The 25,110-nt window shown below is 31.8% G+C and overlaps 2 protein-coding genes across 3 annotated transcripts; both read left to right on the forward strand.

Moving 5' to 3' along the window:
* Positions 1-335: 335 nt before the first annotated feature.
* LOC126717868 (AP2-like ethylene-responsive transcription factor PLT2) lies at positions 336-9,621 on the forward strand. Of its 2 annotated transcripts, XM_050419808.1 has the most exons (10): positions 336-567; positions 661-860; positions 962-1,328; positions 1,444-1,526; positions 1,638-1,646; positions 1,756-1,844; positions 1,939-2,012; positions 2,320-2,370; positions 2,580-2,656; positions 2,912-4,037. In XM_050419808.1, exons 2-10 carry the CDS (start codon positions 722-724, stop codon positions 3,661-3,663), a joined length of 1,641 nt encoding a protein of 546 aa, XP_050275765.1. In that variant the 5' UTR covers positions 336-567; positions 661-721; the 3' UTR covers positions 3,664-4,037. The 2 variants fall into 2 exon arrangements, with proteins under 2 accessions (XP_050275765.1, XP_050275772.1); XM_050419815.1 differs by lacking the exons at positions 336-567; positions 661-860; positions 962-1,328; ... (5 more) ...; positions 2,580-2,656; positions 2,912-4,037 and adding exons at positions 7,689-7,847; positions 8,859-9,621.
* A 13,512-nt stretch (positions 9,622-23,133) lies between these two features.
* LOC126717880 (serine/threonine-protein kinase UCN-like) lies at positions 23,134-24,789 on the forward strand. Its single transcript, XM_050419825.1, has one exon. It carries the CDS (start codon positions 23,233-23,235, stop codon positions 24,490-24,492), a length of 1,260 nt encoding a protein of 419 aa, XP_050275782.1. The 5' UTR covers positions 23,134-23,232; the 3' UTR covers positions 24,493-24,789.
* Positions 24,790-25,110: the final 321 nt, after the last annotated feature.

The following is a 25,110-nucleotide window of genomic DNA, read 5'->3' on the forward strand; positions in this document are numbered from 1 at the left end:
TGGAATTGTGGTTTTGTCTCAGTACAAACACTGAAGAAGCTGGACTTATAGTTTAGTAGTGCATGACACTCGTGTCGATCCTAGTATCATATAGATAATAATAGAATAATGTTTGAGGTATACAGTATCTTCTTTTCAATGTGTTAATATAGTTTAGTTTATATTGTATAGAGTAACACCACTTTTATCTGAATTAATTAATCATAACATATCTTGTTAATAGTGGTGAAAAAATTTGTAGTCAATTCTTTGTAGTTTAATTTATAATAATACCCAGACTTATTATAATAGAATATTTAGGTTTGCAGTGTTGGGATATGGAGTTAGACCACCCAAAAAAAATGACCATTGCCAAAGGGGTTAGAAAGGAGCAGCTCATTTGAGGAAGAAAGGGAACAGTTTAAGTACACCATGTACATTCTTCAAAATTCTCTCTTTTCACTTTCAGCCTCTCCTTCCCCTCCTCCTTTCTCTAAGGCATAAAAAGTTGAGAGGAGAGTGAGTGAGTGAGATTGAGAGAGGGAGAGAGTCTTGACTGCTGCAAAGTTCAAACCCTATTCACTTAGTGTAAACCCGTTAACAGTTCTTCATATATTCCTCCCTCTTTTCTTTTCCCTTGATTGCTTAATTTGTGTTCTAATTTTGTTTTCTAATATGCAGGAGATTCTTGATTTCTTGAAGAAAAAACATAGCAATAAGAGGATATATATATAAGGACTCCATGAATTCAAACAACTGGCTTTCCTTTCCCCTCTCTCCCACTCATTCTTCCTTACCAGCACATCTACAGACAAGTCAGTCTCATCACTTTTCTCTAGGGTTGGTCAATGATACTATGGACAACCCTTTCCAAAGCCAAGGTACTTATCTCTTTCGACCTCTTCTTCTTCTTTCTCTCTCTCTCTCTCTCTCTCTCTCTCTCTCTCTCTCTCTCTCTCTCTCATAGTTTGTAAATTTGCAGAGTGGAATATGATCGATACCCATGGCAGCAGTGAAGTTCCAAAGGTTGCTGATTTTCTTGGTGTGAGCAAATCTGAAAATCAGTCAGATCTTGTTGCCTTCAATGAAATTCAAACTAACGATTCTGATTACCTATTCCAAAGCAGTAGTCTAGTGCCAGTGCAAAACACAGTAGTAGCCACCACTAGCAATTATGAATTTCAAGAAAATGCTAATAGTTTGCAGTCATTGACATTGTCCATGGGTAGTGGTAAGGGTTCCGCATGCGAAACTAGTGGTGATAATAGTACTAATACTGTTGAAACCACCCCTAGAAGGACTTTAGATACATTTGGGCAAAGAACTTCAATATATCGTGGTGTAACAAGGTTGGTATTTTTACTTGCATAATGCAATATTGTTCATTATCTTCCTTAATTATGTCACAACTTTTTATTGTATTAATTCAATTTGTATTCTGATATGGATATTGTGAAAATGTAGGCATAGATGGACAGGAAGGTATGAAGCTCATCTTTGGGATAATAGTTGTAGAAGGGAGGGACAATCAAGGAAAGGTCGCCAAGGTAAATCTTGAAATTAATTTTCTGCCTGACCTCATTTCTATTTTGAATGTTAATTACTAACCTTTTTCCCTTCTCATGATGGTTCTCTTTTGTTTGCATCTTCTCTTGCAGTCTATTTAGGTGAGTTTGATTTTCTCTCTTCACTTCTTTCAAGCTTTCTTGTCTTTCTATAATGTATTTGAAAAGAAAAACATTTACAAGAGTCAAGATTTGTTTTCTCTTTGAGCAGGTGGGTATGACAAAGAAGAGAAGGCGGCTAGGGCTTACGATCTTGCTGCATTGAAGTACTGGGGAACATCCACCACTACCAATTTTCCGGTAAGCTTTTGCTATGCCAAGATTTGGTATCTGTGTCATTAATCTGCAGCTTGAGTATCTTCTTTATGAAAGTTAATTTCACGGTCTGTTTCAGATCAGTAACTATGAGAAGGAATTGGAGGAGATGAAGCACATGACGAGACAGGAATTTGTGGCTTCTATTCGAAGGTAAGAGATTGATGCTATCAACTCTTAGGAGTAAGTTCTTACTAATTTTAGTACAATTTGGTATTAAGAATAGCCATGCAAACTATATCTAACGAGACAACCATCGATGTTCAACTTCATGTTATTTTGGTGGACATTTTAATTACAATCCTCTTCTTCATGATGAACATTGTACATATATATATATATATATATATACACACACACACACAAAAACACTTGGCCACTAGAGTTTTATTTACGTACTGTGAACAACTTTTCTGTGAATTTTCCTAACAATTCTGTTGCTATCGTTGATGAACTTCAGGAAGAGTAGTGGTTTTTCTAGGGGTGCATCCATGTATCGTGGAGTAACAAGGTAATAAAGGGTCTGTTTGATAATGTTGTTTTAGTAATATTATTTAAGTGTTGTAAAAATACGTATGAGTGAAAAAATGTTGTGGAAATATGTGGTGTTGTGTTTTTTAAACAACGAAAACTGTTGTTTAAATAACACAACCAAACATGCCCAAAATCTCTCTCTCACTTATTTCATTCTAAATTTCTAATGACAACATATTTATGCAGGCATCACCAACATGGAAGATGGCAAGCAAGGATTGGCAGAGTTGCTGGAAACAAAGATCTTTATTTGGGAACTTTCAGTAAGTCATTTAATCTTCATGCACGTATACATCACAAACAAGTGAACACTATACAATAGAGAATATTTAAGACATCCACGGCTAGTATCCTTTAAGTCAAATGACATTTTTTTTTATGTTTGTAATAGAGACATGCAGTATTCCAATCCTCTTAAACTGTATATAAAACAAAATGCCATCTGCTAAAGAAACTTTTGTCACATGGATAAAGACTATATAAATTTCACTATTAATAAATCTTAATAAAAAATATAGGTACTGAGGAGGAAGCTGCAGAAGCATATGACATTGCAGCAATAAAGTTCAGAGGCCTTAATGCAGTCACAAACTTTGACATGAATCGTTATGATGTGAAGAGCATTCTTGAAAGCAACACTCTCCCAATTGGAGGAGGGGCTGCCAAAAGACTAAAGGAGGCTCAAGCCATTGAATCTTCAAGAAAAAGAGAAGAAATGATAGCCCTTGGATCAAGCTTTCAATATGGTAGCTCAAGCTCTAGTAGGTTACAACCATACCCTCTATTGCAACACCAACCATTTGATCAACCCCAACCTTTACTAACCCTACAAAACCATGACATTTCACCGTACACAGCACAAGACCCTTCATTTCACCAGAGTTACATACAAACCCAGCTCCAATTGCACCAGCAATCTGCAGGTTCTTATCTTCATCAATCAAGCCAGAATAATAGTTCTCAGTTTTACAACAGTTACCTTCAGAACCACCCGGCTTTGCTTCAGGGTTTGATGAACATGGGTTCTTCTTCTTCTGTGATTGAGAATAATGGAAGTTCTAGTGGGAGTTATAGTGGCGGAGGATATTTGGGAAATGGGCTTAATGCAATGGCTACGAATTCCCCCTCAGGCAATGCAGTGGGATCAGCCGCAGATGAACTTGCACTTGTGAAGGTTGATTATGATATGCCTTCTGGGGGTTATGGTAGCTGGTCTGGGGACTCTGTTCAAGGATCAAATCCTAGTGTTTTCACAATGTGGAATGACTAAGATGTGTGAAGGAAGGTGTGGAACTTAAGGGTACGGTACAATTTGGTGCACTTTTTTTTTGAAAAAAAAAAATGTTTTAAGTAATAGGAGTTGATGAGTTTCAATGCAAACCCTAATTAAGGAGGGATTTCTATTTTATTTAGTTCAAGTAATTTGAACAATTGAGGGTTTTGCAATTTACTTTACTGAAGAACTGACTCTTACCCCAGTCAAATCCGATTGTGGGCCTTCTTTTGCATTGTCACTTTTGAGGGTTGAAGTCGAAGATCCATGTTAAATTTTGGATTTGGATAGAAGCTCGTGAATTTCTACTTAAAATCACTGTATTAACATTTTTATCATTTTAAATTTAATTTTACCATGCTGAAATGATCTATTTTTAGTTTTATAAGTCCTTTTTGGGAATTAACCATATGTTAGGGGCTTCATTTCTCATAAATCATAATTATGATCTTTTCGAGGATCTTTATAAGCTACAAAAATAGTATAATATATTTTTCGAATACTTTTTCGCATTCCTGAAAATATGTTCTATGGGGGTTAAAGCTTGTATGCCAAGAGCAAGGCAGTTAAATTTTATTTTGGAATAGGTAGAATATATGTAATCTAATTGTAGCTATAACAATTAGAAACGAAATCTTTAGTTTAACGATATAACAAATAAGGATATAGTGTAAATTTAAAATTGTTATCAAATTCAATTCTCATAACAAACCCCATATAGCCAACATTTAAAAAAAAAAAAAAAAAAAAAGCCATAGATTGCATAAGTGAAATTTAAAAAAAAGTTAAAAGTAAAAGATTTTCAAATTTCTTAAAAGTAGGACATATATTTTATTCTTGAATCTTGAGGACTAGGCAACATTACCTATTTCAGCCAAAAAAAAAAAAAAAAAAAAAAAGGAAAAAAAAAGAAAAAAGAAAAAAAAATGTAACATTACTTATATGTGGTTGTTAGTATAGTACGTATGGTATGTGATATATTAAATTGATCAAAACAAAGTACCATATAGTAAGTGCATATCTCCCATGATCATTAATAATTGAATGATATTTTGCATATCATTTGAATCATATTGTACCAAATTATACATAAACACGTCAATTTAAATTAGATTTTTTGCTATAGAATTAGTGCTTTCACTTACGTCCAAAAAGTTGTACTTGTTTTTAACATAAAATTTCAATTTAATTGTACCTACTAAAATAACATGTCTATGAGTCTTTTTCTCTCTCTAAAAGAAAGAGAGTTATAGTTTATATGAAAGTGAAAATTTCTTTTTTATAATGTGTATATAGTATTAAATGACAATATATATATATATATATATTAATTAATTATTTGTTATAGTTCAAAGAAACAAGCTGTAGAGATAAAGTTAATGAAATACAACTACAAGAATAGATAATATATGTTAGAGATAATGAAGAAGCAAATTTACAATAATAAGATTATTTTGTAAGAAGATGAAGGTATGGTTATATTGACTTACTATATGGACATGAAGTTGATGAGGAAATTTTTTTTTTTTTTTTTTTTTTTGATAGCTTATTTCATAGGGGAATGTAGGAAAACGAATGTGTGTTTTGAAGATTTATAAGCGGTGTATATTTGAAAGGACCTCACTTAGGGGTGGAAAAAGTAGACACGACCTGCAAACTCGACATGACATAACATGAAATTAGTAGGTTATAGGTTGAGACTTAATAGGTTAGTGTCATATTCGAGTTGACACGATAGACTCGTTTAATAAATAGGTTGGGTTAGTGTCCAATTTATGAAACCTGTTTGACCTGTCTGATCCATTTAATGAAATGACATTGTACTAATATACTCTTCAAACCCTAGGTATATAAACTTATTAGTATTGTGGTTTATTTTCTTTGACATACGTCACATATTATGATTGATTATTTATGATATTGAGAAATGCTTTAATTTTGAATGATTATTTATGATATAGTTACTCGTTAATTCTGAATTTTATATATATTTTTTTTTTTGGTTTTTCATAATTCATATATAAAGGTTAATACTATTTTTTTTTTTCCTTTTTGTTTTGATAAAATCTGATAAACAGGTTGACACGACTGACCTGTTTAATAAATGGGTCATGTTAGGATTGAGGAATCTTAACCTGTTTAATAAACATGTCAGGTTAGTTTTGACCCATATAATTAAATACTCATGAGTCGACACGACACGAATCCGACACGTGAACACGAATCGCCACCCCTAACTTCACTCTTAGCTCATATTTCATGTTTGACCTATTTCAATGTGGATTTTATAAATATATTTTCAAATTGATTTATTCAGTATGGTAAATACCCTAAAACACATCACTCCTGAAAATACACATAAATATACCATAAAATTAAAAATATAGAAAAAAAAATATAACATTTACAAAAACCAAATAAAATGAAACAGCGCTTACGTATCACTAATCTAAACATAGAAGAATGGGGCATATAAAATCAAACACTCTTATAAAACGAGAATTATATAAACCCATTTAAAGAAAACACCATCTAACTTCAAATCATACTAACATTCTCATACTCGATTTCTAGAAACCCACTTGAAGAAAAAACTGATATATAGTTCATTCATGATTAATAATTTCATGTTTCTCAGCAACAACAAAAAAAAAAATGATTAATAACTTTACAATGATTTTGTGGGTTTACTATAACCCTTAATGTTTTCACCCTTTCCAATTTGGTATCAATTGAAAGGAAATTAATAGGGAGTGAAAAGTTTTATTTTGATTTTATTTTTTATTTTTATTTTTCGAGGCACATGTGAGAGCCACATGCATTGGGATGTTAGCAATTGGAATTTGGAAGGAACACAAACAAAAGTTCCTGTACGAAATTGGCCAACAATATAAAAGTGTAGGAGTCTTAGGGTGTGTTTGGCACCAGCTTATAAGTCACTTTTTAGTTTTTATGTACAGTTTTTTAAAACCTCATTTTTTTTTCTTAATTTCTCAGGGTATAAGTATACTTTAGTACACTTTCAGAAAAAAAAAAAAAAAAAATTCTAACAAAAAACTAAATAGGTTGTTCCAAAACGGACATTTAGTGCAATTTAACCACCCCCACCCTCACTCGAAAAGAATAAAAAAGCCATTTGATCTATATATTTCCATTTTTTTTTCTTTTCAAGAGAACTACAACCTAAATCTCTTAGCAAATTGGACCAAATCTAATCTATTGATAAACTGTTCCTTAAAAAAAAAAAAAAGATATAACTTTTTTCTGTTAAGTTAAATCATTTATTTATTTATTATTATAGAATCCCTTTAAGTTAAGTTCATTAGTTCAACTAATAAAGTCTTTCATCATGAAATTGAATCTCATCAATGTAAGCTGGTGATATTATATGAAATAGTTATACAAAATAAAAATTCTTACATAAGAGAGGGTGGAGTGCTTTAATGGAGAGTTGAGAGAGCTCCATAACTCTCCATTGTGTTTGTGTAGCTCAATTGATCCAATGGGCCTCTTCATTGGTTTCAAATAAAAATGCCAACTTATAATTAGTTAGTTTGGACTGCACCCTGATCTGCATGTTTGGGTTTTTAAGTCCATCCTTATGCAACACCTTGCATTCAAAAACCTAATTGCAAAACTTGCCATGTATTAATATTATTATGAAATTTGACTCCAAACATATTTTGAAGTCTTAAGATTCAACCCTAATAAAAAAATGACATATGTTTCTCTCACAGTATATAAAAATTGTCTATCCTCCAATTTTTTCCTTAATACTATATGCATCAATTTGTTGTCCAAATGAGATGGCAGTGGGCCAAACCCACCATTTGAGTTGGGCCTTTCAGTTTATTGGTGCCAGGCTGCCAGCCCATAGTCCCCATAGCATGTCCAAAAATTTCTCTACAGTCAATTTCTTACCTGTCATACATTTCTAGCATCATCTAGCTTGTACCTTTCGAACATTTCCTTATTCTTATCCCATATCACAGGGCATTTTTGTCTCAAATTTACTATTCAATCCACTAAAAATATTCTATAATTGGAAACAAAAAATTTTTGCTTGCTGAGAAATTAATCAAAACCGTCATCAAAAGGTCTCTCTCTTTCTCTTTCTGCGACTCTGTAGGGCTTTTGTTTCGAAGTCTGCAGCACCTGAACAGCCGTAACAACCCTCTGAGGTATGCTCTAATCTCTAAATTGCTTGTTTTTCTTTTTGGGTTTTCGTTTTAGTCTCTGTAAATCATAGTAAACTGTAATCTTGTTACAAAAAGCTTGGTCTTTTTGGTCTCTGTAATTCTAGTTATTATAACACTGATGGGTTTTCTGGTTTCTTTAGTTTTATTTAGATATGTTGTGATTTTAAGGTTGTTGACTTTTTAGATATTTGGGGTTTTTAATTTTTTTTTTGTTGGATTTGTATTAATTACTTCAATATTGGTGTTGAGTCCTAGTTTTGAAGTGGTTGTTTTCTATTGAAAATTAAATGAATAGTAATGGGTTTCTAATTTTTTGTAAGATCCATCTTGGGTTTTATGAATTTCTAGCTATATGTTTGTTTGTTTGATTGTTTGAGGTGCTGAGGAGTGAGGAAAGTTTCTAATGTCTGGGATAGACTATACAACCCAAAACAATAAAGAAGAATGAACTAGAAATTGGTTATGATTAGCTTTGTTACTGATTACTAGATTTCTTGTTGGGTACCAAATACAATATGATCGAGTATAGAGGTGAATTATATTGCAGTAACTACAACTTTATGATTAGCTTTGGAAGCAATATTTATTTGTTTTGTTTTCCTTCAAATTAAGAAAAGCTGAAAAGATATATATTTTCTTTCCAGTTACAGACTTAATAACATTGTAATTTTCAGCCTTCGACGATAGTTGCTGGAGTTCGTATTTAGAACATTGAGTACTCAGTGATTATATGGTTATTATTTGGGGGGGGGGGGGGGGTGGGGGTTCTTGCCTCCTGAGCTGTCATTGATAGAATGTTGCAAGTGATCAAAGTAATGGCTTCTTGCATGTAGATTGACAAAATATACAGAAAAAGAAAAAAGAAGGGGGTGCTTGTACAGTCCCGTTTCTAAGACCAAAAGCTTTTGGCACTGACTAAACCAAACTATATTTGAACATTTGCTCTTACACCTTCAATAGTGAGCTAACTTTTTGTTTCTTATCTGGGTGAAGAGAAACAATAAAGAACATAATGGTTAGAGCATACACTCAAGAGCACGTTTACAAGCACCCTTGGGAGCGTGTAACTTCTGCATCTTGGCGCAAATTTGTTGACCCTGAGAACAAGCGAATATTATCTCACATTCTTGAAGTTGACACATTGAACCGCAAGCTTGACCCTGAATCTGGGAAGCTTTACACCACTCGTGCAATTACTGTCCATACCCCAGGGCCATGGTTCATTAGCAAAATCATTGGTCAGGATATCTGCCATTGTGTTGAATCAACGGTTGTGGATGGCCAGTCACGGTCGATGCAGCTCAGTTCACAAAATATCAGTCTCCAGAAGTTCGTAGAAGTGGTAGAGAAGATTCGGTATGATCCACATCCCGATAATCCAAATGAGTGGACTATTTGCCGACAGGAAACTAGCATTCGGATTAAACCATTGTCAGCACTGGCATCAATGGCAGAGAAGGTGGAGCAACGATGTGCTGAAAGGTTTGTTCAAAACAGTGCTAAGGGTAGAGAAGTTATGGAGAGGATCTGCAAGTATCTTGAAGCTGAATCACGTGGAATTTCACTGTGATTCTAACTTCTCTACTTGTAATTCTGGACTTTTATTTTGTAGTTATAGCTGTAAGGCTTGTAAGCTCTTTGGGAGTATATTATAGCAAAAGATTGTAGGAGTGTAAAACCAAGAAGGGTCCCTTCTGGAGCTGGTTACAAATTTTGAAATGCTAAACTGTATGTTGGGACATGCAATTCTGAATCATTTTCCCTTCTTCTTCTGAGGTTTAGAGTCCATCTGATGGTTTATAAATGCCAGATTTATGATTAATTAATTTGACACTATCATAAAGCAAATGGGCTACTTCCTACCGGAAAGATTTTGGACTTTTTTTATAGTACTAGCTTTAGAAGGGTTGTAAGCTCTTTGGGAGTATATTATAACAAAAGGACTGTTAAGAATATAGAACCATGGAGGGTCAGCCTTGAATATTCCTTCTAGATCTGGTTGAAAATTTTGATACGGCTAAAATTTAATTTTGGGAGATACGGTTGTGATTCATTTTTACATTCTTCTGAGGTTTAGACTCTTCTCTGATGAATTATACTGGAAGCCTGGAGGACAGATTTATGATTGATTAATTTGACACTATGATAAAGCAAATGGTCCACTTCCTACTAAATTCATAGCTAAAAGCTTTATCTAATCCATACTGCTTGTAAATTGATTGGAAGCTTTCTCCTTTGGGAATCGATGAATTCTCAGATAAACAAACAGATGTTTATAGTTGGGAATGTTTCAAATCAATCCTTGTACTGTTCTCTCTCTCTCTCTCATGGGAATTTGTCAATTGAGTAAGACTTAGTGTACGTGGCAGTAGTGGTTCTTGTAAATGAGGAATAGATACAGCATATAGAAGGGTATACATTAGGGCAAGACGTGGCTAGTACTGAATCCAATAAGATGCTAACACGTGGTAAAGTATTGGACACATACCAGCATCCTACTAGGTCCAATGTTTAGGAGCAATATACCCAAGTTGTATCCAATGTATTATAATGATATATTTACTTTCAATTGCTTGAGAAGAGTAAACTCACCCAAGAAGAGAAAATATAGTTAAAGGCAAAGGAAAATAGATACAAGAAAACATGAACAAGTATGAGTTGAATTACAAGACTCTACAAATGAAACTTACTATGAGAAGATTAATTGTATGAAAATATAAATATACCCATACTAGCCTCATTGTATGCGCGTGTGATGAGGCTCTTTTTTTTTTTTTTTTTTTTTTTGGGGGGGTGTCTATTGTCATTATTTTTCTTTAAAAAAAAAATTGGATAATTTTTATTTTTTGGGATAAATTTTGGATAAGTTTGTTTTGAAGATATGGATTAGTAGGAAAATGTCTTGTTTTGGTCTAATGTCATTATTTTTCTTTAAAAAAAAAAATTGGATAAGTTTTTTTTTTTTGGAGATAAATTTTGGATAAGTTTGTTTTAAAGATATAGATTAGTAGGAAAGTGTCCTATTTTGTAGGTATTTTAAGTGAAATTTGAGATATATTTTTATGGTTGTTCTCAAGTTTTTTACCTGTTAAATATAAAATTTATAGGTATTTTTAAATCACATAAAAATTTAATCCAAAAGAGGAATATAGTAACGCTGAATAGTCTGGAATCCATAGTCCAAACCCAAGTCAGGTACAAATGCAAAGACCAAGTACTTACCAATGCCATTGGTTGTCAAGGACCGTTGTGTTTTACTAAACAACAGGCCCATTTTGTTTTATACATATGAGCTCATCCCAAAAGCCCAATCATTGGCCTCCAATGGACCTATGTCTCTCTCTCTCTCTCTCTCTATATATATATATATACATATATATACCTACTACGGAGATGGAATTTTACAGTGTTTATATACAATAATGAGAGAGTAGCAAATCAAAATCATTAAAACAAATCTACAAAAAAGTACAATAACAAATCACATGTTATTTGCCATTTACAGATAAGCTTATGGTTAAAGGTTAATGAAACGCAAAAAAGAGAGACTCAAAAGAGTAGTCTAGTCTAGTCTAGTCTTCACCAAAAGAAGTGAAAAGACGGTCAGCTTACATTTACATGATCTTTAGTTACTGTCAAACATAGATAGAAGACAGTCAAAACTAATAATATTCCAAAGAGAATCATATATTTTTCTTTTTTTACCTTTGATTCAAAGACTGATTTTACTTAATAACCCTTAATTAAAAAGGATGATCCTGATCCCATCAACCACTTCCTCCTTCAATTTTAATCTAAATCTTTCTTGTTAATTTAAACCAAATAATTGTCTTATCAGTGGGGTTAATAATAATAATAACATAATAATACCATCCCATATGTTAGTATAATATAGAATTAATCAAAAGTAGTATACCATCATAAGAATACATATGGACTCATTATAAGCATAACCACTGGCAATCTTCGTAATCTTTGTAATGATATTATACTTGAATTCCTTTGTGTAATCAATGTCCACAACAACAACAACAATAATAACTTCTTCTTTTATTTTATTTTTTTCCAAAAACAAAAAAAAGTGAAAGCAAAAAATTCCAACCCCTTTCCCATACTCTGATAGCAGCACGAGCAAAATGTACAATGCCATCTCCTCCATCATGAAAATGCAGAGGCTTTAGTGGGTGCAACTATCACCAATGTAAGAAAAGAACCATTATGCTACAATGACTGTAACATCAGTATTTTGATGACCCATCAAAGAATGGGCCCAAGATAAACCAGTAGTGATAATGTGATCAAGCAGTGATCAAAATCTAAAAGGAAAAGAAGGAAATTAAATACAAAAAGTGAAAAAAACAAATATATATGCTATCATTTTCTCACAAATAAGCACACAAGTGATTTTTACAGGTAGTAAAGTATGACATATATGGTAGGTCCCTTGAGTGACTATACTGACAAAATGGTGCACCCATTTTTTGAGAGAAAAGAAAGGAAAAAAAAGTAATGAAAATGCATTGTGTGGTGCCTACTTGAACCATCATTGAAGGAGCCTCCAAGTAATCCAAAGAAGTTATTATAGAAAAATAATTTTCCCTATGATGGATCAATGTATATCTTGATCATTAAAGATGAAGAATTTTATTGGTTGGGAGGCTTTTTATATTGTTCTACATGTTTGTGTGCATACATTTGTGCTCTTTACGTGTGTGTGTGTGTGTGTGTGTGTAAGTGTATAGTGTATACACGAAAAAAAAGCAGCACTATTATGCTCCTTTTGGTTTCCAGCATTAACCCCATATATCTTTCATCTTTCAAAAGCACAATCATCAAATGAGACACAGTCTGTACCCAATATACATATATATACTTTGATTTTTTTTTGACCAATTTGCTTCCATTGTTTCTTTGAATTAAAGAGGTGACTATGACTACTCGGTGATTGCATATATGATGGTCACGAGGCATATTATAGTATCATTGATGAAATTTCATGTAAATTTTTTCCTTTTATTGAGATATATGAATTCTCTCTTATAATCTATATAAAAATAAGAGTTTTGTATATTGAATTACAACATTAAGAATCAAAGATCGATATCTTTTCTGCTTTATTAAAAAAAAAAAAAATGTTATTCAAATAAAGATTAAGAATTTTGTTTATTGGGTATGACATTTTTAAATTTTCTTTTCTTTTATAATCTAGATAAAGATAAGAATTTTGTGCATTTGGTACGATATTTTTTTATGAACTAATCTTTAAAGAATTAAAACATCAAGAATTCAAGATCGATATATTTTCTTGTTTATTAAAAAAAAAAAGATTGTTTTCAAAGATATCAACTTAAGAGAAGTTTAGACTACACGCATGAACATAGTGACCCTTTTTTTGGTTTCTTTATCTTGTTCCTGTAGAAATAGTGTTTCCCTTTAAGATGGTCTATGAAAATTTTCCAATTCAATAAACAAAAGGGTTTCTTTTAGATGGTTTTATCATGGCCGACAAGGGCATCATCAAAGTGTACATAGCTTTTTCTTTAAAGTACACATGTTCCAAACATTGACATGGGTGGAGGAATAAAATTAGTAGTTTCTTTCTTTCCTTTTACTTTGAGCTTAGGTGGAAGCTTATACAATTTTCTCCCACCTAATTATGGCCGACAGGAACACATTTTATGAAACTTCAAAAGTAATTTTAAGGGGTTTAAAAAAAATCCTTGGTAGGGTTATTATGTCCCCAATTACATAGGCTCAAAAGATAGCCAAAAAGAAAATAGTGTAAAAGATTTTGTGTAACCTAAAGTTGGATTATATGGGGTTTTAGGTATGTGGATCCTTTTCCAAAGAATTCCTTGTATATTGGTAGGTGATCATGGTGGTCTAACACACATACTTCACCTAAGATCATAGTTTAATAACCTTGAGCAATAGTGCAATGCAAATATTTTGGTACCCATGAATAATGCATTGCCCATGCATGACATCGCCTACAACTTCACATGGCCATTTGGATGGCTTTTTACTAAACAAATATTGGAAATTACTTGTTCCACTTTAATCCATCCTATAGGCTTAAGCATCCTTATGCAGTAAAAAGTTTCAAAAGCTAATAAGGGAATACGAATATGCAATCACAAGAGATTCTCTGAACAAACATGGATGTGTCTCTCAAAGAGCTGTGAAGCACTGATTAACCTTGATTAAAATTTAATTATATTATAGCTTTGTAAAAGCACTTTGCACCAACATCATTTCAATGCTCAAAAAGTCGATAACTCAGCGAATAACAACACCAGCACAGACCAAATTCAATCTTTGCTGAATTTCGTGTGAACTCAACCACACATTTAATAGGTCAACATGTTGTTCTTTTGGATTACTTGACAATAAATTGCAACCATGCTCAGATTTTTATATGTAAAACTTTGTTTTGCAACCACATATTCTTCACCAAACATTCAAACGTGCATGTACCAGTGGTGGCTTCAAGATTTTTTTTCTAGAGGGTCAATAAGAAGATACATCTTGAGTAAAATATGAATCTTACGGTTTACACGATTTCCTTATTACAAATTTGTCTATAGTACATACTAGTAGTAGAATAAAAAATAAATTACAAGTTCAATTGACATATTTTTTTTTTTGATATAATAAACATGTTAATTATGTTAAGTAAATTTTAATTATTAATACTTAAAATACTTTTATTTATTAGTTTAGGACAACTATATGTTCACATTGTACTATCAATGCAAGATTTACATTGCAGACAATTATACTATACACGTTTGTTTAGAATCAATGTAAGATTTACATAGATAATGATACTATATACATTTGTAAAAAATATACAATATTGTACACATTTGTTTAGAAATACTATAAATATACAAGGTAAACTATGTATTTTCTATTAGTTTATTTCAAATTTGTTAAGATCTAAATGGTTTATATATATATATATATATATATTTAAGATTTAAGATTAAAAAAAAATTACTTTTGTTGTTGGGCTTACTATTTCTCCTAAATTTTAGATAAAATTGGTTTATTGTTAGGCCTTTTTTTGTGTTTAAGAAGATCAAAACATTATTAAGAGAATCATAATTAAACTTATTTCAAGTGGGTTTTAAAAAATTTAGGGTCATAGTGTTCAAAATTTTATTTTAGAAGGGTAAAATAACAAAAAAAAAATAAATAATTATATATATAATAAAAAATAAAAAATAAAAATCTCAAGGGGTTCATTTGAACCCCTGAACTATGCATGGCGCCGCCCATGGCATGTACTTTTCTTTTTTAAGGGTAAAACTTAGTTATAGTTTCTAAAGTGTTATAATTTAGGTTCTCTAATTAATTCAACTATATGTCTCGAAGATTGTAACATTTAATTAAAGAATATATATAAAAAAATTATATCTAAGTTTGTCTCTCTTTTATTTCTTACCATAATATCAATATTTCATTCACCATGGGAAGTTTCATTTTCAGTTTATATATGTTTGGAGTTTATTTATTTATTTTATATATATATATATATATATATATTTATGGGTGCATGTCACTGGTTAGAAACAGCTCATAATGGGCAATCATCCTATCAAAATTACTGAAGAAGGTAGAGTGGTTAATTGATGATTAGAAGGCCTTTTGGGCTACGAAAACTGAAAAAAAAGTATCATTTTTGAGACTCCCATCTTACCAAATGAGAGGTAGTATTTGATTCATTGATTTTATTAATCATAATCAAGCAACAGCTAGCTATTTGATGAGCGTACCCAAATGATCATTATTATATATTCAACACATTACCAAAGAGAGTGAGATAACTTAAACTTATGGGCACTGCAGTGAAATAGACTTTGATCTCCATTAAAAAAAGAGAGCGAGATAGACTTTGATCCCACATGCTTCATTTGGGAGATTAGCACTCCCTTAAATATAATTATACTGGCCTAATGTGATTATTGAAATCATATTATAGAAAACAAGGACAAGGAAATAGCACCTGGAAAAATTAATATATTATCTGTAGGCATGCTTTGGAAAGAAACTAGGAACCTATTTTAGAATTTTTTTTTTTTTTTTTTTTTTTGTTTTTAAATTAATAAAATCATTACGTAGTGTAAGAACAGCAACTATAAACGTGTTTTTGACGAATTAGGCTTGACTTATGTGAGTTTGGATTAGTTTATTTTCTATATCTTACTTTTCTTAGAATTAAATAAGTTGGGTAAAGGTAAGTTGAACTACAAAAAGAAAGTGTAGTTTGAAGTTAATTGTTAGTTCTTTTTTTTAATATTTAAAAAAAAAAAAATTATTTCAAAGAATCACAAGTGCAGACACCCCTAGTTTCAGCATATTTTTGTTGGGTTACAAGACTAATCGAAAGGAACCAAAAAAACCATGAAACAATCAAAGATTCTCAGCTTATCAACCTCTCTATGATTAAAAAAAGTTAGCTAGGTATATATTAGAATTCTTCTGAATTCTCTATGAACTACAGATACATCATATTTTATTAGCAAATGTGATGTACCCCATATAGTCTAACATATATGCATATAATGTCCATTTGAAAACAGTTTCTTTACTGTTTTACTTAAAACTTTTTAATGAAAATATATTTGTACTTCGATAAAATAAAATAAAAATTGAAATTTTAAAAAATTGTACATAGAAGTGAATGAACGGCTAGCTTATATTTTAATTGCTTATTTCCTTTAGGTTTAGAAAAAAAAAATATAGCTTTAAGCAAATAAGCTACTTCAACTCAAGAACTTAAAAATTCTCTCACCTGTCAAAGTGTATTGAAAAAAATCTATCACGCAATTTCGGTTTACCTAACAATGTTGTATGCTTCGACATATAATAGGTAGAAACCATCAGATGGGACTAGATTTATATTTTGGACATATTGCTATTTGAATTATATTCGACAAGGCTTCTGCAAGTAGGACCACAGTTTAGTCCATGCTTGTGAATAGTAACAATCAGTGCTTGAATGCTACATGTGACAGAGCAATCTGAGTTAGACTTGTCCCATTCAAGTCATTGATGGGAGGCGGAGACAAATTCTTTTTACCCATATCATCTGTCTTGCATTGTGGTTCGTAAGTTGTAACTTACTTCACAACTAGAATCCTAGATATCCATAGGACTTGAAAAGATACTAACTTGAACACACTATGTATGTCCAAAAAGAAACTTGTACAAGGGAAAGAGATGGCAAAATTTTGTGATTTTTACAAATGCGGTATTAATGGCCCTGAAGTAATAAGGATGGCAAAATTCCTTCGTCACACATTGCCCTAACTTGCCCCACTCCCATCTTGTGCGGGTTTTCCTCACTCAGAAAAATGGGATATGACAAGAATGGGAATACCTATGGTCTAACCTTGTCTCACCTCGTTGTCATCCCTCACTTAAACCCAAGAAATATAAAATAAAACCTACTCATATATATATATATATATATTGGTTGGGAGAATATGATACTGAAAATTAAAGAGGAATAATTCTGTGAGAGAGAGAGACCAGGACACTGAAAAGGACAAAAGTTTGTTATCAGTACACAGTGAATTCCTCAATTTCTGTTTGGAGTTTTCTATTTTGTTTGTAGGATATTGCAAAAGAAAATTAAAAATGAAAAATAAAATGGTGGAGAATCTCTAAGGATGGACACATCTCAATTGGATCTAGTGTCCTCTAAAAATTATTGAGCATCTCAAAAAAACTTGAAGAATTTTGAAAGATTGGATATTAATTAAAAGAATAAGATACCAATCACAAAAGTCTCCAGGAATATGAGGAAAAAGGGAAGCAACTAGTTTGAAATTACAAGCATCCATGTATTCGATCCCTTTGAAACATAACTTACAAGCATCCATGTCTTTCTTTGTTAATGGCAGGTAGTGTTATCAAGGATTTGATCCACCAGAACCACCTAACGTGCACCCAAACCACCAGTTTCCATTATTTATAACTTTAAGAAATAATCCCACTTTTAGGTCCTAATAATTTCAGGTAACAGTGTTCACTTCAAGTCAATATTTTTTTAAGTGGAAGATTTGGAAAATCCGATTTTGTTTCTTAATTGATGTGCAGAGGAGGAAACAATAATTATTATGTTTCCCACATATGTCATTACGGTATTGGTTTACTTTTTAAGAATATATATGGTTAAAATTTTCAGTTTTTGATGGTTAAAATTTCTTTACTGCTCACATTCATAATCCAAAATTATTAGATGGGAGATGTTTTCATCGAGTTTTAAAGCTTTTTGTGGGTTCCATTAGCTTAATAGTTTTTTTTTTTTTTTTGTTGAATAAAAGATTTGGGATTTAATTTTTACCTACACTAAAAATTAATTGGTGTCTTAATTTGATGATAAAAACTTATCACCAAGATAAAAAGCTATTATCAGAAGCAGACATCTTATGTTAAACCTTCTTTTAAAAAAAAAGTTTTAGAGCTGCTTTTTTTTTCTTTTTATCCTCCAAAGTTATAATGTCCAATACTAATAAGTAGTTAAATTTTAAACTTCAACTTTGAAAAAAAGGTAAAAGAGTACCACTAAGCTAAAAAATCAAGTGTGGCAATTATTCAATATATTACACCCACAAAAAAAGAAAAAAAATTTCAATCTATTACTTTAGCTAATATATGCTTGTTTTCTCAAATCCCAGTTAATGAGAATTGATTTCCATAATTACATCTTTTTGCTGAGAAAAGAGGACAAATTATAATGTTCTAAATTATTCCATTAGTCAACCCAATTTCTGATTTTCATGGATATGTCAGAATATTCCTTGAGCCAATACGAGAGCCTTAGATCCACAATGATAATCTGTAACAATTAATATGCAGCAACATTGACATTTTCTTCATCAGCCACTGACTATTCATTTTTTATAGTATTTTTTTTGCATGATTGTTTCACACAAATCCATCTTTTTGCTTAGCAAGTTACATTATAAATCATAATAAATTGTAATTTAAGCATTAAGATACCCTCCGCCCCCCAAAAATAAATAATGGGTCATGTTGCCTAAAGACAATTGTTAATAGGGTGTTGGTAACGGGTGTTGTGGGTGGTAAAAAAACAAACATTGTACTGAATTACAATGGCTAAATAGCTGATTTGCACAATTAATTTATAAGAACTACGAGATAGAAATTCTATAATGAGAGATCTAAACAACTGATTAGAAAGAAATGAGGAACATTAAGGCTATAGATCGATAAATAAACTGCTTTTCCGAGGAACAATAAGCTTACCAAAATGGTTAAACTACTATTATATATAAAAGTTTTGATACCACTTTCATTGAAAATATAAAAAATTGTTAAAAAAATTAATTATTTTATCATTTTTCTATAAAATATTTCTAAAAATAGTTTCTAAACTAATGTCCTTATGACATCCGTTAACATTTTCTATAAATAAATAAAAGAAAAAACTAGCTAGAAAAATATTCCCTTTTCCTCCTTATTCATCTGCAATGATATTATGAAAGATTGTACTTGTAATTTAGTACACTAAACTTGTTCCTTAATCCCATAAGTAAACCCCATTTAATTAACACATGACACTTTCCTGAATTTCATCAACTTAATTGATTAAAAGCAAATCATTGAGTGTTTAGCTAACCTCAAAGTCAAATTCATATTAGTTTAATTACAAGTGCATTACACATGACAGCTTTTAAAAAACTTAAATTATAGATTTCCTCAAAATAATTAATGCACCAAACCAAGATTAGCTACATTATTATATATTCTTGAATTAATTTTTTAAAAAATGAGAAAAAAATTATAGTAATGAAAAAAAAAAAAAAAAAAAGAATATATAAGAAAGTGACAACATTCCAAGAAGAAACCCAAGGTGCACGCTTGCATCTCCCTTAGATTATGGGAGTCCCCATGTGATTAAGATACAATGAAATTTTTTTTGTCATTTTGTTTGGCTCTATGTTATCCTTTTCTTTTTCTTTATTGCGTCTTACACGTGTGTCCTCCATTTCTTTAACTTTGCAGAAAAAAAGAAAAAAGAAAATAGCCTCTAGAACTAGCACTAGCAGTCTCTTTACTTTAATAAACTCAATTACAATTCAACCTGGCTGGCACTAGCACTAGTCTAGCTCTGATTAAATTGTGTTTATCATAGTACAGGCACCAAGGACAATTGTATTGCTCAATTTGGCAATGCTATTCTACATTTTTCAAATAAGATAAGCCTACTTGTGTCTCATTCAATCATTCAATGTAATGCACACGAAGCACGGATACGAATATGATTACGACATAGCAATGTAACAATTATGAAAATTAGTCCTTATTAGCTCTTATTTAGGAGCATAGACATGGGTGCGATACTCCAAATGAAATGTCTAAGCCTCCTAGTATATACCACATTTTAGTTCATTTTTTAAACTCTATCTTTTGGACTTTACTTCTTTTAATTGTAGCTTGTTAAACGAGGTTCTAAATATGGATGCCAAATTTCGTTTAAATTGGATATTAATTACTATTTGATTAATAATTTTTTTTAATATATTATATTAGACCTAAAAAATTTGAACATTTCAATATTTGATTGATGATATAACTATTGATTTTTTTTTTAATCTTTTTGAAATTTGGTAAGTATGAAGAATATAATAAAAACATATAATCCAACGATTAGATTTTCAAAATTTACATCTAATAAAAAGATATAAGAAGAGTTTGAAAGACTTTTCTCCAAAATAATTTGTAGAGATATTTTTCTTATTTCATTTTCTGTAATTGATATTTGAAAATTTTCAATCCTGTAAAATAAGATCACATATTCTAAGAAATCAAATGTATATATAATTGATTATAGGTTGATAACAATTTTTTTTCCCCTATTCATACTTTAAATTATATCAGCAAATTATTTCATTTACACTCTTACCAGTAGCAAAAAGGATAGGAAGAAAATAGACATCAGATGATTTTTTTAGGTGGCTGGGGGGTGTACCAAAATAAGCAACAAGTTGGAGTGTTTCAAAATTCTGAGTTCAAATTTCTACCTTTAAAAAAGAAAAAGAAAAAAAGAAAACTTTATTTTCATCAAATGACTAGGAAACCGTCATGCACAGTGTCTCACGTATTTTAAAAGGAAAAGATAAGGTTGTCGTGCAATCATTACAATTTTGTTGCTCGTCCAGAATAAGTCAGAAACTTTTTTTTTTTTTTTTTTTTTTTATCGGAAGAAGAAGTCAGGAACTTTGTTCTCACTAATAGAAAATGTTGTAATAAAGAGAAATTAAAATGGACTCCATATTTTTATGCCTATTATAGTATTATTGCATCAATTTATTTTTTCTTTTTTAAATAGACAACAAAAGTTGGTTGGAACTTAGGATTACAAAAATTCACATATAACAGTAACAATAATAAATATATTTAAAATCGGTTTAGCTTGGACTGATGTTTTTATGTATTGAACTCATTGAGATTATGACACGTAGTCAAAAGTGAATACATGTCATAATCATAACATATTCAATCCATAGGATCATTGGATTCAATCTTTACACAATTGAAAATTAAATAAATAAAATTTTCATAGTTTATTTCACCATAATTCTTGTCAAGTTGCTATTAAAATTTCTATAAAGAAGAAGAACTTACCAAGCTGGTTGGAATAGGAATATAGGATTACATAAATTCATATATAATAGTAACAATAATAAATATACTTGAAAATGAAATATGCAAATTTTTGCATATTTTTCACCATTTTTGGCTTGTATCATGACTTTTGAGTGAAGTTTGTGGTGTGCCTTTGTGTTAGAACTCATTTTCCTCTCTCTTATATGTGTGTTTGTTTCAAATGAAAAAAGAAAAAAAAAGGTTATTATTAAAGCTTTCTAGAAGAAGAAGTTAACTTGTCAAATGGGTTGGAATTTAGGATTATAGAAATTCACAAATAATAGTAATAATAAAATTTTCATAATTTTCTACACCATCTTTTACTTAAGGAAAAGATGAAGAAGTTGCTTTCCTTTTCTCAAGGAAGAAGAAGTTGTTATTGGAATAAGTGTAGCCCACCATTAACGCAATTTTTATTAATTACATATCACAAGAATTTTATCGCTCAACTAACACCTTTTAAATTTACTAATAAAAATATTTATAGTTCAATGTTTGTTTCCCCAACTATCTAATTATTCCAGAAAAAAAAAACACAAATCACAAGTTACAACATATCATCTATTTTTTTTCTTTTTCCTTTTTTTTTTATTTATTAAAAACAACATATCACCTTAATAGATTTGAATATATATATTACACACACTATCTATAAGAGGATTCCCCTCTTTGGACGTTTAACCGGGAAAAAACTTGAGAATAATCCGGTAAAAATATATTTTCAAGCCTACTTAAAATGCCTACAAAATAAGACACTTTTCTATTAATTCATATCTTTAAAACAAACTTATCCAAAAAAAATTTTAAAAAGAAAAAGAAAAATAATGACACTAGAAAAAAAAAAAAAAAAAAGCCTCATCACATATGCAAAAGCATATTTAATGAGGCTAGTGTGTGTATATAAATATAACATTTTTTATATCTAAACTTGTTATAAAAATAACAATTAACATGATATAACATATCACATTTATTTTAATTTTTGTGTTTTAATGGAATTTTCAAAATTATTGAATTTGTTAAGATATCACGTGTTGCTCGTCTAGTTAAAAACTAGAAGGATTTAAATAAGAGAGAATCCTCTATTAACTTGATTCACTCAACTTTAAACGTATGGATGATTGAATTCTTATAACACCCATAACCCAACTCAAAATTTAAATCTTAACTCACAAATCATGAGATGAAAATTTTCAAAACTCAATAAAGTTGATCCTTTTCTCCATTTGGTAGACCAACTTGGCCTAAAAGATTTAGTTTGAAAAAACTACCAAATTCTAAAAAACTGTATAGACTTATTTATAGTTATTTTCAGGTTTCAATTTCTTTTCTTTGATGGTCAAAGAATAACAAAACTCCTTGACAAATTAAGGAAAAAAAAAAAAAGAACCACTCTCCCTCCATTACAAGAAAAACAAATATTAACCAAAAAAAAAAAAAAACTAAGCCTTTTCCTAGCATAAACATATTATACAAACAAACCAACCATCAAAACTGAAAGTAGAGAATACTACACGTCAATCACTCACACAAACAACGCGAAAAAATACAAATAAAAACAAAAACCCACACCACAGGGCAAAAGAGAACAACTTTACTTCAAAAGCAGCCTATATAAAAGCCAAATCCCAACTCTCAAAACCATCTCTCTCTCTCTCTCTCTCCAAAGAGAAACAACAAAATGGATTTACAGACAAAACCATATTCGCCGGAGCTAAACCTAGACAACCTTAAAGCCCTCAAAGTTCTAGGCCAAGGCGCCATGGGCACAGTGTTCCTGGTACACGACCGGGCAGCCGACCCTTCTGCCCGCTGCCCGTTCGCCCTCAAAGTCGTCGAGAAGTCCTCCTTCCAAACAAAGCTCGACGCCGAGAGACGCGCGCGTTGGGAAATCCAAGTCCTGACTCGACTGTCCGATCCGGCTCCGACCCACTCATTCCTCCCGACCCTAATGGGCCACCTAGACTCCGCTGAGTTCTTAGCTTGGGCCGTACCGTACTGTCCGGGTGGCGATCTCAACGTGCTCCGGTACCGCCAAAACGACCGCGTTTTCTCCCCAGCTGTGATTCGGTTCTACTTGGCCGAAATCCTCTGCGCTCTCGACCACCTACACTCCATGGGGATCGTGTACCGTGACCTGAAACCCGAAAACGTTCTCATTCAAAACTCGGGTCACGTGACTCTCACGGACTTCGATCTTTCTCGCACTCTAATCAAAACCGCCAAAACTGTCATAACCGTCGTCGAGGAACCGAAACACCGCAGAAACCTCTCACGTTGGATCGACAACAGCAAAAGATGCAGCAACAACAACAATGGTATTTGTAGTGGCGGTCATAACAGCAAACAAAAGGGGTTGAAGAAGGCCAAGTCAGCACGAGTCAGCCCAGTGAGTCGACGCAAGCTGAGTTTCTCGAACGGCGAACGATCCAACTCGTTTGTCGGGACAGAGGAATACGTGGCACCCGAGGTCGTACGAGGTGACGGGCACGAGTTCGCCGTGGACTGGTGGGCCCTGGGTGTACTAACCTACGAGATGCTCTACGGTACGACACCGTTTAAGGGCAAGAACCGTAAAGAAACGTTTCGGAACGTTTTGGTCAAAGAGCCTCCGTTTATTGGGAAACCAACGGCTCTAACGGATTTGATCGGACGGTTGCTGATCAAGGACCCCACTAGGAGATTGGGGTATTTTAAGGGTGCCAGTGAGATCAAGGACCACGTGTTCTTTCGTGGGGTCAGGTGGGACCTACTAACGGAGGTCTCACGTCCTCCGTTTATTCCGTCCAGAGACGAACCTGATTTAACTGAAAAAGTAACAGCCGGATTTGATATAAGGGAGTACTTTCAAAAATTAAGATCACCGCCGTCATTGCCGCCTTCTCCGTTACCGTCACCGTCATCGGAACATCACAGAAACCTTTCGTTAGCCGAGTTCTGATGCACACGTGTAGGGAGCTCGCACGTGTAAGAGCTATTTCTTTTTTTCTTTTTTATTTTTTTTTCTCTGTATTAATTTGTCTGTATATAAAATAACAGTAGAACGTGAAAAACGGCATTAGTGAAGATTAGTTGTCGCTAAGCTATGATTAGTGTTAGAGAGTTGTACTATACAGTTGTTTATACTTTTTTTTTTTTTTTTTTTTTTTTTTTTGGGGGAGATGCTTTTTGGCGCGTACTTTCACGCCCTACTGATTGCAAGAAACGTAGGAAATATATAGTAACATTTTTCCTTGAAGGTACAGTGTTATGCTATCTTTTCTTTTTTGTCTAATTTTTATTCTTTAATTATTTGGTACAAAATTATTACTTCTTCTTGACTTTACGTGAAAGAAATTGAATTCTTACACTTCTTGCAATTCATGATACATAGTTGCTTGAATAAAAAGAAGATGATAATGAATTTTTGTTAAATTTTTTTTTGTTTTTGTTTTTGTTTTTGGGTATGTTGTAAGTAGATCTACAAAGGTAAAGATCTCGGTTTCTCCAAATGAAAGTAAAGGATATGGTAGGGTCAAGAATTTTAAAAATCAACATCATTTTACTCACTATATATCAC

This window comes from Quercus robur, chromosome 1 (genome assembly GCF_932294415.1).
Source record: "Quercus robur chromosome 1, dhQueRobu3.1, whole genome shotgun sequence".
Lineage (NCBI taxonomy): Eukaryota > Viridiplantae > Streptophyta > Magnoliopsida > Fagales > Fagaceae > Quercus > Quercus robur.